Here is a 13,228-nt window from a genome sequence, read left to right as displayed (position 1 = left end):
TTTATTTGTAATTATATTTATATTAGATTATATATTTATAGTTTATATAGATTATTATTAATATGAATTAAGTATATATACTTTATACTTTTTTACCTCAATTGGTTTGAGCCTACTAGTGTAATAGGTCATGTCAAATTTTGCCACCCTAGTTATTACCCTTGTTGAATGTGAGCTTATCTTGTCGAAAAAATTAATTACCGAATTAGACAGTGCGTCTGCTAAACAAATAAAACTATATTATGAAATTCAAACTACCATGCACAGTATCACTAATCGAATTTTTTTCGTGAGAACAAAACTTATAGAGATAGATTGTTATTTTGTCAAAAAAAAAAAAAGCAAAATAAGGCGATCGTTCCAACATGAGTCCAAATGATCAACTAGATTGCTAACTAAATCTTAAGTAGGATTTAGAATCAAATATATTGATAACACGTTAGGATTTTGTGATATCTTTGAACCAAGTTGAGTGGTTCAAATGTATCGATAACATGCTAGGATTTGATTATTGATACTGTAAACATATAAGGACCTAGAAGGGGCTGCCTCGTGTTAAGAATTTTTCAATTCTTCCTCTGGGCTGCCTCGAGTTAAGAATTTTTCAATTCTTCCTCTGTAACTTAACTCACACATGGAAAAATAGAGAAGATATTATTCAATTAACAAGGTAGCAAAAGAGAAAAATAAGCTCCTTACTTTTATAAACGGACTCCCCTCAATCCTATTGTAGAATAAGTCGTCGTGTTATTATTAGAGAGGTTAAACTTGATAGGGTGATCATTATCTCCCGAGATGCTGCTACAAGGATTAGACAATACATTGATAGCTACTTTTATCTGGCAAACTTAGAAGTCAATATTTAATTAACAAGATATATATGCAAAATAAATACCACTATTTGCAACCCTATCTTATGAAATTTAGTCTTGATATAATAATTACTCTACAATTCTTGATTGTTACATAACCTCAGGTAAAAGGATTTGACAGGATTTGGAAAAATGTCTGACATAGCCTTTTAAAAATAAGTTAGTGATGATCAATGGGGTTGTAGTGTCGACTCAGAGTATTGGAAAAATGAATGAGTTAAAAAATTAGAAAAATAAAACAAAAGAACGGCTAAAGAAAAGTAGATTAGGATGCCCATTCAAGATTATATAATTAAAAATGGTCAATTTATCAGTATAAAATTCACAATGCTTTCCTTCCTTTCCTCTCACTCCTCCCCTTCATTTCTTCAACTCTGTTTTTTGACACCCACTACTCTCCTACATATAGGTTGAGATGTTTTCTATATCTATGTCATCCTCATGCACAATATGGATTCAAGTTAGGCTTCCTCGTATCAAGCTTCGGAAACTTTGTTGAACGACAACTGCACCAAGGTTTAAAATTTAGAGTTGTGCCGCAGTTTCAATTAATGACCAGAATGATTGATTTTCATACCGTATCGTGTCATGCCAATAAGATTTAGTACTCTGAATACAAATATATTAATTAAAATTAGTTTTAGTAATATTTGATTATTATAGATGTTTATTATTGAGTTATATTTGAGATGTTGAATGTTGAGTTCAAGTTTTGATATTAACGCATAAAATGTTTGATCCTTATTGAGTTGGGTTAGTTGAAGTCACCAAGTAAGCATAACAGGATGAAGTAGATTTAAATTGAATTTAATTTACATTTATTTTGATCAATTTAAAGTCAAGCAAATTGATATATACAATAATCTAGTTCATAATAATATATTTTATAAAATTAAAAATCATATTTAATTTTAAAATTTTTATTAACAATTTATTTCTTCTATCTGAAGAATTTTTTTTCTGTTTACGTCGTGGGCAAATGAAGGAAAGAAAAAAATAATCATCCTTTACAATATTTTTTTCTATTTATCTCATGGACTTACAAAGGAGAGAAAAATTAAAGTAAAAAGATTTCTCTTTGTTTACTCTTGTGGATGAATGAAAGAGGGAAAGGAATTGGAATAAACTTTCTAAAGAAATAGAAATAAAAATTTTATATTAAAAAAAAGGAGCACTGCCTCACAGCTACCTCCGAACTGAAACGTCATAAGGCCCCCGCGAGGTCGCAACTCCATGTTGGTTAGTAGGCAGAACAGTAAATTCTGCTTGTGTCGATCAGCATGGCTCAATATTTTATGCAATGACTAACACATCAAGGGTTGGATTTATTACAATCAAATGGCAAATCCAAATTGTTCCTTGCATCCCATATTGTCTTCAATGTCACCCAATGTATACTTAATCAACCTTTCTCTAAATCTTAATATCTCCCAAAGCCCGATTTACCCTGATGGTCGGTGGAAAACTTCCGTGGGACCGGGCCGACCACCCCCAGAGATGTGGCTACTGGGATTATCATTTTTTAATATCTCCCAAAGGCTCTCCACTTCTGTCTAGATGATATAATATCTATAGAATAAATATTTTTCTTTAAATCTCAAAACAAACAGCAACAGGCACTAATACTCCGGTCCCCATTTCAATTAGCCTTATAATTGTATATGGGCAAAATCAAAGGGCCACACTAGTTTCCAAAATATCAAAAGAGCATTTTTTTTATTTTTTTATCAAAAGGATGCCCTAAGCCTATTAGCTTTGCTTGGCTAATTTTATTCAAAAAAAAAAACAATCTGATCTAATTAGTAGAATAAATCTTAATTTTATAAAATAGAAGAATTGCATACAAAAAAGTATATTAATTTTGAATATATAATAAAATAATTTTATAAAGTGTTTAAAATATAAAAAAATCATGTTGGTATAAATATAAAATGTAAATTCATACAAAAATAATAGAAAAATAATTGCAACCATAAAGTTACGCCTAAATTTGTAGAGAAATAAATTTATATCTACTAAATTCATCAATAAATTTTAATTTTACAAAAAAAAATCATGTCAACAACAATAGAAGTTTAAATTTATATTTATACTTTTTTAATAAGTTTTATAAACAATTTAAAAAAAATAGAAAAGATAATCGATTCTATTGTAAAGGGTAATTTGAGAAAAAAATAAGTTTGAGGTGTCCTTTGATGATTTAAGAAGTAGAGGAACTCTTAGGATTTTTGCCCTTGTATATTCTTCACCTTTATATTTGTCAATGTGATGGTAGTTCAAAGATAAGACAATAAGGTTATCGCCAAAGGGCAAAATGAGAGATATTGAAGAAGGTGCCTGCTTGTTTGATGGCTAGAGGTTCGCACTAGGAGGAAGGAATGGAGGTGCGACCATAACTCACTATTTCCTCACCGATTGCTGCTGGCCTTCAATGCTGCTAGTGGAACAGCACACCTGCGGCGATGAATGCCTCTCTGGTGATGAGATAATTGTGCCGAGGTTGTACCGACCGACAACATGATACAGTGAACTCCAGATAGAGGACTGGGCGTTCACTAGCCGGCGAGGAAGCAGGGATGAACTATCATTGTTGGTCTACCCAAGCTGCAGTTCAATCGTTGCTTGCTAGAGGATCATTGGAGCTCCGGTAGTTACCAAAGCTGAGGAAGACGCCTGACACTTGAAGGGCATACGCACGGTAACAAGGTGAGCTTGGGAAGTGTGCAAAGTGGAGGGAGTTTTGAATTTTTTGAATTTCTCAAAAAAAATTGGCTATCACTTTGGAGCCAAATCCAGTGAGTTTGGAGTTAACGGATCGGGCCATCCATACCGAGTTGAAGCCTCCAGATTTGCTCGGGTCGCGGGCGGTGGCTTGGATCCAAAACCCACAAACTTGCTGGACCAAGGGCTGCTATGGTTTTAGGCTACAGCAGCCCCATCTCCAGCCAGAGATGGAAGTACCAACCAACAAGTTGCCATGGTCGGTAGTTAGGTGGTTAGAGGGCGTTCGCTGCCCTTGTGCCCCCTAATCTGCTCACACTAAAACACCCTTCGACACGCAAGCCCATCGGAGTTTGGTGTTGGTCAGGTGACTCAAGGATGACATGAGCACAAAATGCCCAACCGACAACCACTATCATCATTCTGTCCCCCCTATTGCCTGCTACTATTGGTGGAGTTGCACACTAGTGGCAGTGAATATGTTGATAGCGGAAGCTTTTCATGGATCACTAAAGGGGAGGACTGAATATCAATCATCAATAAGAGTGACCTTTTTCTCTTATTAACGTTTTAACAAGGACACACTAATTATAACTGAAATAAAATATAAAATATTACGAGGCACATAATGTACTTGATTACAACACTTGGGATGTTATTCCAAGACTATAAAAGCTCCAATCAAAAGTATCTTCGTCGGAATTGATCCGGAGGTGGAGAAACCTCGTATAACATTTGAGCATAGTTAAAGTAAACTAAATGAAAATAGATAATTCGCGTGTGCACATTGTTCTTCGAGCTTCAATTTATTTATAGTTTTTTCTTCGATCTGACCATTGCGCTGACGTGGCACTTCCGAGTGCCTGAAAGCCTTCCGAGCACCTGGATTTGTCGAACTCAATCCACTTTGGCAATCCTCCAATGGGCCTGAATGACTTCTCACGATCCGAGCGCTTAGAACCTCTTCGGACGCTTGGACTCCGCTAACGTGGACTCTATCCTCATCCACTTCGGCAACGGCTCACACTGACCTACAATAGGTATCCGAGCGCCTAGACTTCTAGGTGTCCGGAATGGATCCGGGCACCTGGATGTTGAGGCACCTAGAATGGATCCGGGCGCCTGGAATGGTCAACGTCGTGTTGATCATTTTCCTCCTACGTTCTCCGTTTTGCCTTGGTCATCTTGCGTAATATTCCTTTCAGCTTCTCATCCCTCGGATGCACCGAGCCCTTCCGGCTCGCTCCTGTACATTTTTCTAACTCCATCGGAGTACTCTTCCGCAGCTCCTCGTACCTCCGATGTACCGAGCCCGTCGGCTCCTTTTCAGTATCATCCTTCTCGCTTGTTTATGTCTTCTGCCAAGGTTCGTCATCTTATGTGTGATCTCCTAAGTCCCTGTACACTTAAACACACGTATCAAATAAAATCAGGACATAATTTCAGACTCATTTGACCACACATCAAAACTCCACTGGGGTACTAACAAAATATTCCTCCGACCTGCTTCCTACTGTGGGTTCCCCTCTAGTCCATGGCGAGGCCAGGGGAGCCGTCACAGCTAGCATTATGAGTTCTACGAAGGGAGAAGGAGTTGCACGGTGTGGCTGCTGGTTCACCGCTAGACCTTAGGCAGTGTAGTCAGGACTATTTTGAGTTGCTTGCTGGAAGACTAGGACTCCAGGGGATCGTCGGAGCTCTGACATGTGTTCACGGACGACGAAAGCTGGGCATGAGTGCATCACCGGAGGAAAATTCGAACTTCAAATTTGAATCCACCTTCCAAAATAGGGTTGCACAAGGAGGCACATTCAGCGAGCTTTCATGACATGGATCAGGCGGCCAATTTCGTGTATGAGTGAGTTGATCTACTCACATCTTGGGCCGATGTTGCGAACCAAGACCTGTTAATTGCTGGATTTGCTATGGGTTGGGCTATGGACAGTGCGCGGAGGAGCCGGGCTGCTAAGGAGCATATTGCTCCCCCCCCGCCCCCCCCCCCCCCCCCCCCCCCCCCCCACCCCTTTGGGGGGTTGTTGATGGTCCAACTTTGCAAGTTTGGTTGATTGGCCTCGGCGGCTTTTGCGCCTTATCTAATAGATCACAAACTAGGTCATCTACTCTGGATTGGAGTTAAAGATGACCTGTTTCACTTTGATAGGTGGTCGAGTAGGTATGTAGTGGGTCAAGTCCATTAGCTATGTGGTTTGATTGAGGTTGGTGTTTGATGGCTTGCGATGGTTAATGTTGGATGTATCTTTTTTCTTGGATAGATATATTTTTATTTATCCCAAAAAAAAAAAAAGAAGGTGCTTGCTTGGAGCAGCCAACCAAAGAAACTATTGCTGCTATAACTCAGGAAAAAGAGAAGAAAAAATGAGGAGAGAGGCTGAGAGGAAACAAAAATATTATAAGAAATATATTTTAAACATACTGTTGACAAAACACTATCAGCTCTTTTCACACTGCAGCAATATAGCTTGTAGGGGACAATTTATCATTTCTGAACTTCATCTATGAAATTGCATCAATAAATAGGTTGGTGTGAAATGGTAAAATACTGATAGTATTGAAGAATTTACTCAATATATATATATATATATATATATATATAAACTGTGACAATAAATTTCTAAGTATTTCCTGGAGAGAATATTTACCTTGCAGCTCCACATCCACCTTTGATGACATAGAGCTTCTCACTAAGCACTGTTAGAAATGGATGTTAGGTTACTGCATCCTGTGTTTATATATTTCAATTGAAAAAAGATGCTCACAGCATTAATGACCAACTCAAGCATATTACCAGAGAGTATAGATCCAGCACATAAAAGAGCTTCATCAGTGCCTGAAGCCATTATCTAGAGGTTTAAGAGATAATGGCAGTAAGCAAATATGTTTTGTATTTTTTTTTTTTTTTTGATATACATTACATTAGTCATTCAACAAAGGCATTGATTAAAAAAATGAAACAACTAGGTTTAACCGTTAGTGTTCCGTCTGCTGCTCTCTTAACACCGCCGGATACTGGTGCATCCACCAAATTCAGACCCTTGTTTTCAGCTACAAGCAAAATACAACAGCTAAGTAGATAGAAATCATAATGCACTCCAAGTCTTGGAGAAATCAGTAATCAGGACTTTCAAACATAATTTAAACAACCAACTTGAAGGGATCTAAGTGCTAAGATGAAAAATTTTCCTTGGAAAAAAAATAAAAGACAAAAAGCAACATGGATTTGAAAGATTTTGCCAGTGATAGATAAGGATCATGAAATATCTCAGAAAATATAGTAAAACTGAGAGGAATAAAATACTATTCTTTTGAAAGATAATTATTCCGTTATATTTATAGGACTCAACATAAACTCCAATAACTAAAACACTTACCTGGGACTAAACCCACATGTAATCAATGACTCTAACTTAGATAATCCTAACTTTCCCTGCTCAAGTTGGAGTATAGGTGCTATGTATGTTCAACTTGTTATATAAACCAAAAGAGATCTCAAAGAAAAGAGTAACTAAAAACTAGATGATAATGAAGACATGATACTACAACAGCTAGACTGAAGTGGATGACATCTTCAAGAGAGAGATCATAAACAAAACAAAGCTGATGGCAATCTTTTGATATAATCTTATCCCATGATTCCCCACTGAAGATACTGCATGATTCAGAAGTTCATGAGGATGACAATTTGTGAGAGGTTGTGTAGAGTTTTAGATTGATCAGGAATTAAGCATTTATCCTTGGGACAAGCTAATATTGGGAGAGAGACAGTTTAATATTAATCTGAGAGGCAATGATATTATGGATATGTAAAATCTGACAACTACTCAAGATAAAGAGGATACTGGAAGAAAAACATAAGTTAATCTATCTTTTCAAAGTTGTAATAAACAGAAGGCTAATGAATGTCTTGCATACTTTAATGGGATTAGGATTTCAAACTCTTTTTAAAAAGGAAGAAAGGTCATGAGGATACTCCGAAAGATAAGAAACAAATAATAGATAATAACCAATCCCACCTTAAATCATGCACACCAAATCATGTGCACAAGGTACACAAGAGATGGTGATATACAATTTAGCAATTCAAAAACAAAAAGGAAAAAAGGAATACTAAAAATTGTGAAAAAAAAGGATCCATCACCTTTTCCTTTCTTTTTTTTTTTTTTTGCTAATTAATATCTCTTTTCTTTCACTCTAATTTCTTCTGTTCTAGATCCTTTGTTTTTGAAACTGCCTCCTTTCTTTTCAAAAATTTTTTTATTCTTGGTCTCCTTTTCTAAAAAAAGTGTTTGCTAGATCAAGCCATAAGCTTATCTTGTTGATATGTGAACTAGTCACTTCAGTTGTTTTGAGACTAGGACATAAGGCAGCACATGTGGTAAGTGGAGATCAAGATTTGAAATCTCGAGCCATGTCGATGTTTCAATCTTTGACTAGAACGATATTGTATAATATCAACATTCTGATGTATGGTGTTGGTAGCAAATTGGGAGCGGAAAGAGGAAAGAGATAAAGAAAAAGATAAATAAGTACATAGTTAACTTTAATGTTTTTTCCATCTGGAATGCTATGATTTTGATATTGCTTTACAAGGAGACAAACTACAAAAAAAATAACATTATCTCAATTTTAGAATGTTAAGAAGTGTCAAGCATAACAATAATAACTAAACCTTTATCCCACTAAATGGGATCAACTATATAGATCCTCCTACATCATTGGACTCAATCCCGAATTATATCATCATCTATATTTAAATGAATTTTATCTTATTTTATCGTTATTAACTAAGTCTTCTTTAATCTCCCTTTTCCTCAATTAATGTACGTATTTGTCATGCTCTCACATTGCCTAACTAGGGCATTTATTGATCGTCTAAGTACATTAAATGTCTCTCAGAGTTTTCTCATAATAAGTGCAACCTCGACTTTCTCTTTAATGTTCTTATTTCTTATCCTATCTATCCTCGCATGTTCGCACATCTATCTTAACATCTTCATCTCAATGACTCTCATCATATGCTCATGTGTTCGCTTCATAACCCAACATTCAACTCCATATAAAATAGCAGATCTAATTTTCCTTCAAGTTTTATAGGTACCTTACAATCACAAAGAACATCTAACGTCCTTCTCCATTTCAATTATCCTGCTGGTATCATATATAAAAGATTTTTATTAGCACCTCTACCCTTTTGCAAAAACGATCCTAGATACTTAAAACTTTTGGATAACTCATTATCAATTGTCTTGTTGTGTCTACTATTAAATTTATTTCATATATTCTATTTGTACTCTACTAAGCCTAAAACCTTTAACTTCTAATAACTTCCACCAAGATTTGAGATTAGTACTTACACCTCCACGTTCAAAAAAGGGTTGTTGAGTGTTGGCATGAAATAATACTCGTCGACGTGATTAACATGACACAGGAGATATTGTCTCAGTGCTTAGTATGGAATTTCGGTAATCTATCGGAACAATAAGGTTAGACCGTTTTATCAGGCACGATATGAGACTTCAAACCATGGTGGCGATATTCATGTAGCAGATCTAACCCAAGAAGGGGTATTATTAAAGAAGGAAGAGGAAGAGAATAATATTTATCACAGGCTACAGGAGGAGATTGAAGGAAGTGAAGCGAATAGGGAGAGACGCAAAAGAGGAAGGAGAAAGGAGATTGCATTTCCATCCACGATAACCCTGCAAAATGCTCTCAAGTGCCTACTCAGGTGCAACGACCACCACCTTGAAATTCATGAAGAAGTTCCTTGTATCCTCCAACAAACTCATTTGATTCAATACCTTTGTCAACTCTTAATTTTGTGCAATTAGGGAGACATGACATACCAAGCAAAGAGGAGTGAAGGGCCCAATGCAATAAAAGAAATCAAGTCATGAACTTGACTCCAATGGTGGACTCATGATGGGAGATAGGGAACTAACATTGGGGAAAATCACCTGAGAAAGAAGATCTACAATGTAAAGAGTCAAAGGCCTTCTACATCGAAAAAGAGGAAAGAGGACACAAATAGAAGTTCATGCAAGTTGGTTAATTAGAAAGGGGATGGGTGGAGTTTATGTTGGTCGGTGTAAAGAAGGAAATTTTGCTAGATTGGTGAGTTAGGCACTTCTTGTGTGAGAAGTGGGTAATCAAGCATTCTGGGTTCGAGTCTCAGCTACGGCGCACTATAGGGGATTTTCCCTCCAGTGAGAAGCAGGCCCAAGAACGTTGATGGGCCTCCGTGAGCGTTTCCTAATTTACTTTGATGGTTAGTGAAAAACTTCCGTGGGGTTGAACTGCGACCTCCAAGATTAGTCGGTTCGAAAAACTAGATATCTGTCCCAAGTGTAAGTATGAAACAAAGAGATTATAAGGTTATGACAAGTCTTTATAAGAGTAGTACTATCATTATGCCCCAGTCTTGGTTGGATTTTCAACCAAATGCATTATTAAAATCCATTCAAACAAAATCCAATTTAGACAATGTAAGCATGTTTTATGTTTTATTTTTTTTAGTTAAGCACGGTGCAACACTTCCTACCGATTCTATTAGCATGGATGAAACTTATTGTTTTGTGAGTGACCAAGTAGTTCAGAGAGTCACATGGCATATGTCATAACAAAGTTCTACATATTTGTCTTCTCATCCATCATGTTGGACAGAATATGCTTAGTTATTTGCCTATTCTCAACTCCATGATCACAAGCAATGAACGATCACTTATAATCTAGTCAATCAAATTGCTCATCCTATTGTAAATGTTTTAGTTTATAAGTTACCATATTTTAGACTAATGGATTAGGTTAGGATTTGAAAACACAGGGAGAAAAATTCAATTCGATATACTTGGGTAACATTATTGTTGATGGACAAGGGGTGCACACGGAGTCTAAGGAAGTTTAATTCTTCCTCTTGTTCCTCCACTTTTTCCTTCTCTTCTATTTATTCCTCTTGTTCTACTTGGTCTTCCTCTTACACTAATGCAGCAGGTTGGCTTGTGTCAAGCAAACCATGAGCCAATACAACATTAGCATGAAATTGTATTGATCACTAACCAAAATAGACGATTTAAACCTCAAAGTCAAAAAAATATTTATGCAACCATTAAATGTTGGGTCATGAAAATGATTTTCATTTAAATAGGCAGCATTGATTCCAATATTTTGGTCCAATATTTATGCTCAAATCATAAAGTATGGTTTCACTACTGTGCAGAAGTACCCACTCATAGCTTTAGTGTCCAATTAGAGATGAAGGGAGAAGGGAAATAAAGAAGAATAAAAAACAACAAAAGGCAGCTACATACCTAAGGTAAGAGGTAAGGTCCAACATATCATTCTATGCTAAAGAGTGATTGAAACTGTATGTATCGGCACCATGTTGTACTGACACAAGTCACTCTTTAACATGCATTGAAGCATTATGAGATGAATGCATATAAGTAATTGAATTAAAAATAATTTTATTCATTTTTTACATAAATGCATGGAAAGATGAATTCATAAGTTTTACTCTTGGATCTTATTTCACTTAATTTATATCCTGGAAGAAATAATTCATAGAGAATACATAATTAATTGAATTAACACTTTGAAAAACAAAGCAAAAAAGAATAACAAACATAACTTAAATTCATCTTCATAAGTGTTGCAACAGGACAAGGGGTGTAAGAATGATATGGTACTCATTCGTGCAATCGATATAGGTGGCAAAGGAGAGATTACTCAAGTTGATCAATATTGGATTTTGTTAATTATATGAACATATTTCCACCATGTCATTCAAATTTTAAACCATGCATTGAACACCATGTTTTATATGCATATGAATACATTATCTCATGAATATGAAAATCTAAATTTTTGTTCAATCTTAACCAACATAACACAGCAAAGATCACATACAGATCACAAATCACCATGCATACTAACATAGTAGCTAATCAGATGGTTATCATCGTCTAGAAAGTAAATCATAAATTTATCTGATAGTAATCAAGCAATCAACACAATGGGCAACAAATGCAATTTAACCTTCCATCCTCCAATATTATTCTTTTACAACTAAATAAACCATATCGGTAAACTACCTCTTATGCGTTTCTCAAGATCCATTAAGAATCCAGGTGACACAGTCGAAGAAAGAATGATGGTTGCTCCAGCAGGAAGAACTGCAAATTACAATCACAAAAATTATTAGTTTTTGGAAGTACTTTTAGAAGCTTCATCCAAATCAGGAGGTAGTGTGCAATTTGGTGATATTTCTTTATTATGTCAAATAATTACCTGAAACAGAACCATCATTTCCATACAGCACATTTTCAGCTTGAGATTCATTAGCAACCATTACTATAAGCACCTCTGCATCTGAATGAGTACAAGTTGTGAGTCATACAGCATTTCTTTTATTTCCATTTGAAAGGATCAATATCAGAAACAAACTATTAAGTCATATTGCATGACCCACATATCAACAACTTGAGATCTCAAAAACCAAGAAATAAAAAAAAGTGGGTAACAGACTCTGTGCTACTTTGTTAATGGATTAATAAAGAATTAAAAGTACTTTTTCACTGGTTAATAAAATAGTAGGTAAACATAGTAGTAAGCGTTACCTAATTATTATTTAATTTGATCATTATCAAATTTATAAAAAGACAAGAAAAAATTAAAACTCCGAATGAATTCAACTTAATCGAATTTGAAAATTTAGGATTGGAGATTTTTCTGATAAATTATATTTCAATTTAAAAAATGTTTGTAGCTTAAAATTGAATTGTATAGAAATTTTTGAAAAAAAAACATTAATCTGATCCAATCAGTCAGTGCATACCGATTACAAACATTGTATATTAAAAATAGTAAAAGAAAATTAAATAAATATTTTCTCAACTTAATCACATAAATTTATATTTAATTAAAACATCATATCAAACCTCAACCACTCCTTAACGCCCAAACCAGAGCCACAAAAAGGTGTAGTGCAAGAAGAGAAGAAACTTGACATGATCTCGTCAAAATCTAGTTTTCCAATCACTTGCTTGCACGATCTCTTGATCTCTCCATATGTGACCACGAAAGTCAAAACACAAAAAATAATTCTCCACAATGTTAAATACCAAAATTTATGCAATTTCAAATTTTCATTTCAAAATTTTCAATTTAAAATTTTCATTTTAAATTGCTTTTTAAATTATAAATGAATAATTAAGTTGAATGAAGTAACTAAGATTTTAGTCATCAAGTGGAAGTTAGTATAGGACGGAAGCAACCAATCAAGTGGTACAGTGATTAGGCCCAGGTAAGTACAAACCAAGCTTCATTTGGTTAATTTAAGAATGAACAAAGTTTATAGTGAAATTTTTGGGAGGTTCTATGATGTGGGAACAGAAAAGCAATTTTAGTCTTTTTTTTTATTTTTGTCAAGTTAGAGTTTTGAGGGTATTTTCAACTTTGCAATGTTAGGGTCTTGAGTCTATTTAAACCCATATTTAATTGTTTTAGGATTTTTAGTTTTTGATCAATAAGAATTTACGGTTGTACCATTTCTTCCCAAACATCGAGTTTGATTGCCTATCTCCTAGTATTCTTCTGTCGAATCAACAAGTTTTAGAAGA

At 35.1% G+C, this 13,228-nt stretch overlaps 1 protein-coding gene across 1 annotated transcript in view; it reads right to left on the bottom strand.

Moving 5' to 3' along the window:
* The window catches only part of LOC141831756 (uncharacterized), a 27,756-nt gene extending 15,782 nt beyond the window's left edge, over positions 1 to 11,974 (bottom strand). The window contains exons 1-5 of the mRNA XM_074719161.1: positions 11,898 to 11,974; positions 11,702 to 11,782; positions 6,580 to 6,656; positions 6,400 to 6,454; positions 6,254 to 6,302 (exon numbers count right to left, since the gene is read on the bottom strand). Of these exons, the coding sequence (XP_074575262.1) occupies positions 6,254 to 6,302; positions 6,400 to 6,454; positions 6,580 to 6,656; positions 11,702 to 11,782; positions 11,898 to 11,958 (323 nt within the window). The 5' untranslated portion in view covers positions 11,959 to 11,974. The remainder of the gene's footprint in view (positions 1 to 6,253; positions 6,303 to 6,399; positions 6,455 to 6,579; positions 6,657 to 11,701; positions 11,783 to 11,897) is intronic.
* Between the last annotated feature and the right edge of the window lie 1,254 nt (positions 11,975 to 13,228).

This window comes from Curcuma longa, chromosome 7, assembly GCF_044706935.1.
Source record: "Curcuma longa cultivar G26 ecotype Majalengka, Jawa Barat chromosome 7, ITB_CL_G26_1.1, whole genome shotgun sequence".
Classification (NCBI taxonomy): domain Eukaryota; kingdom Viridiplantae; phylum Streptophyta; class Magnoliopsida; order Zingiberales; family Zingiberaceae; genus Curcuma; species Curcuma longa.
Note: the sequence above shows the minus strand (reverse complement) of the source record. Positions and strands in the feature narration are given on the sequence as shown.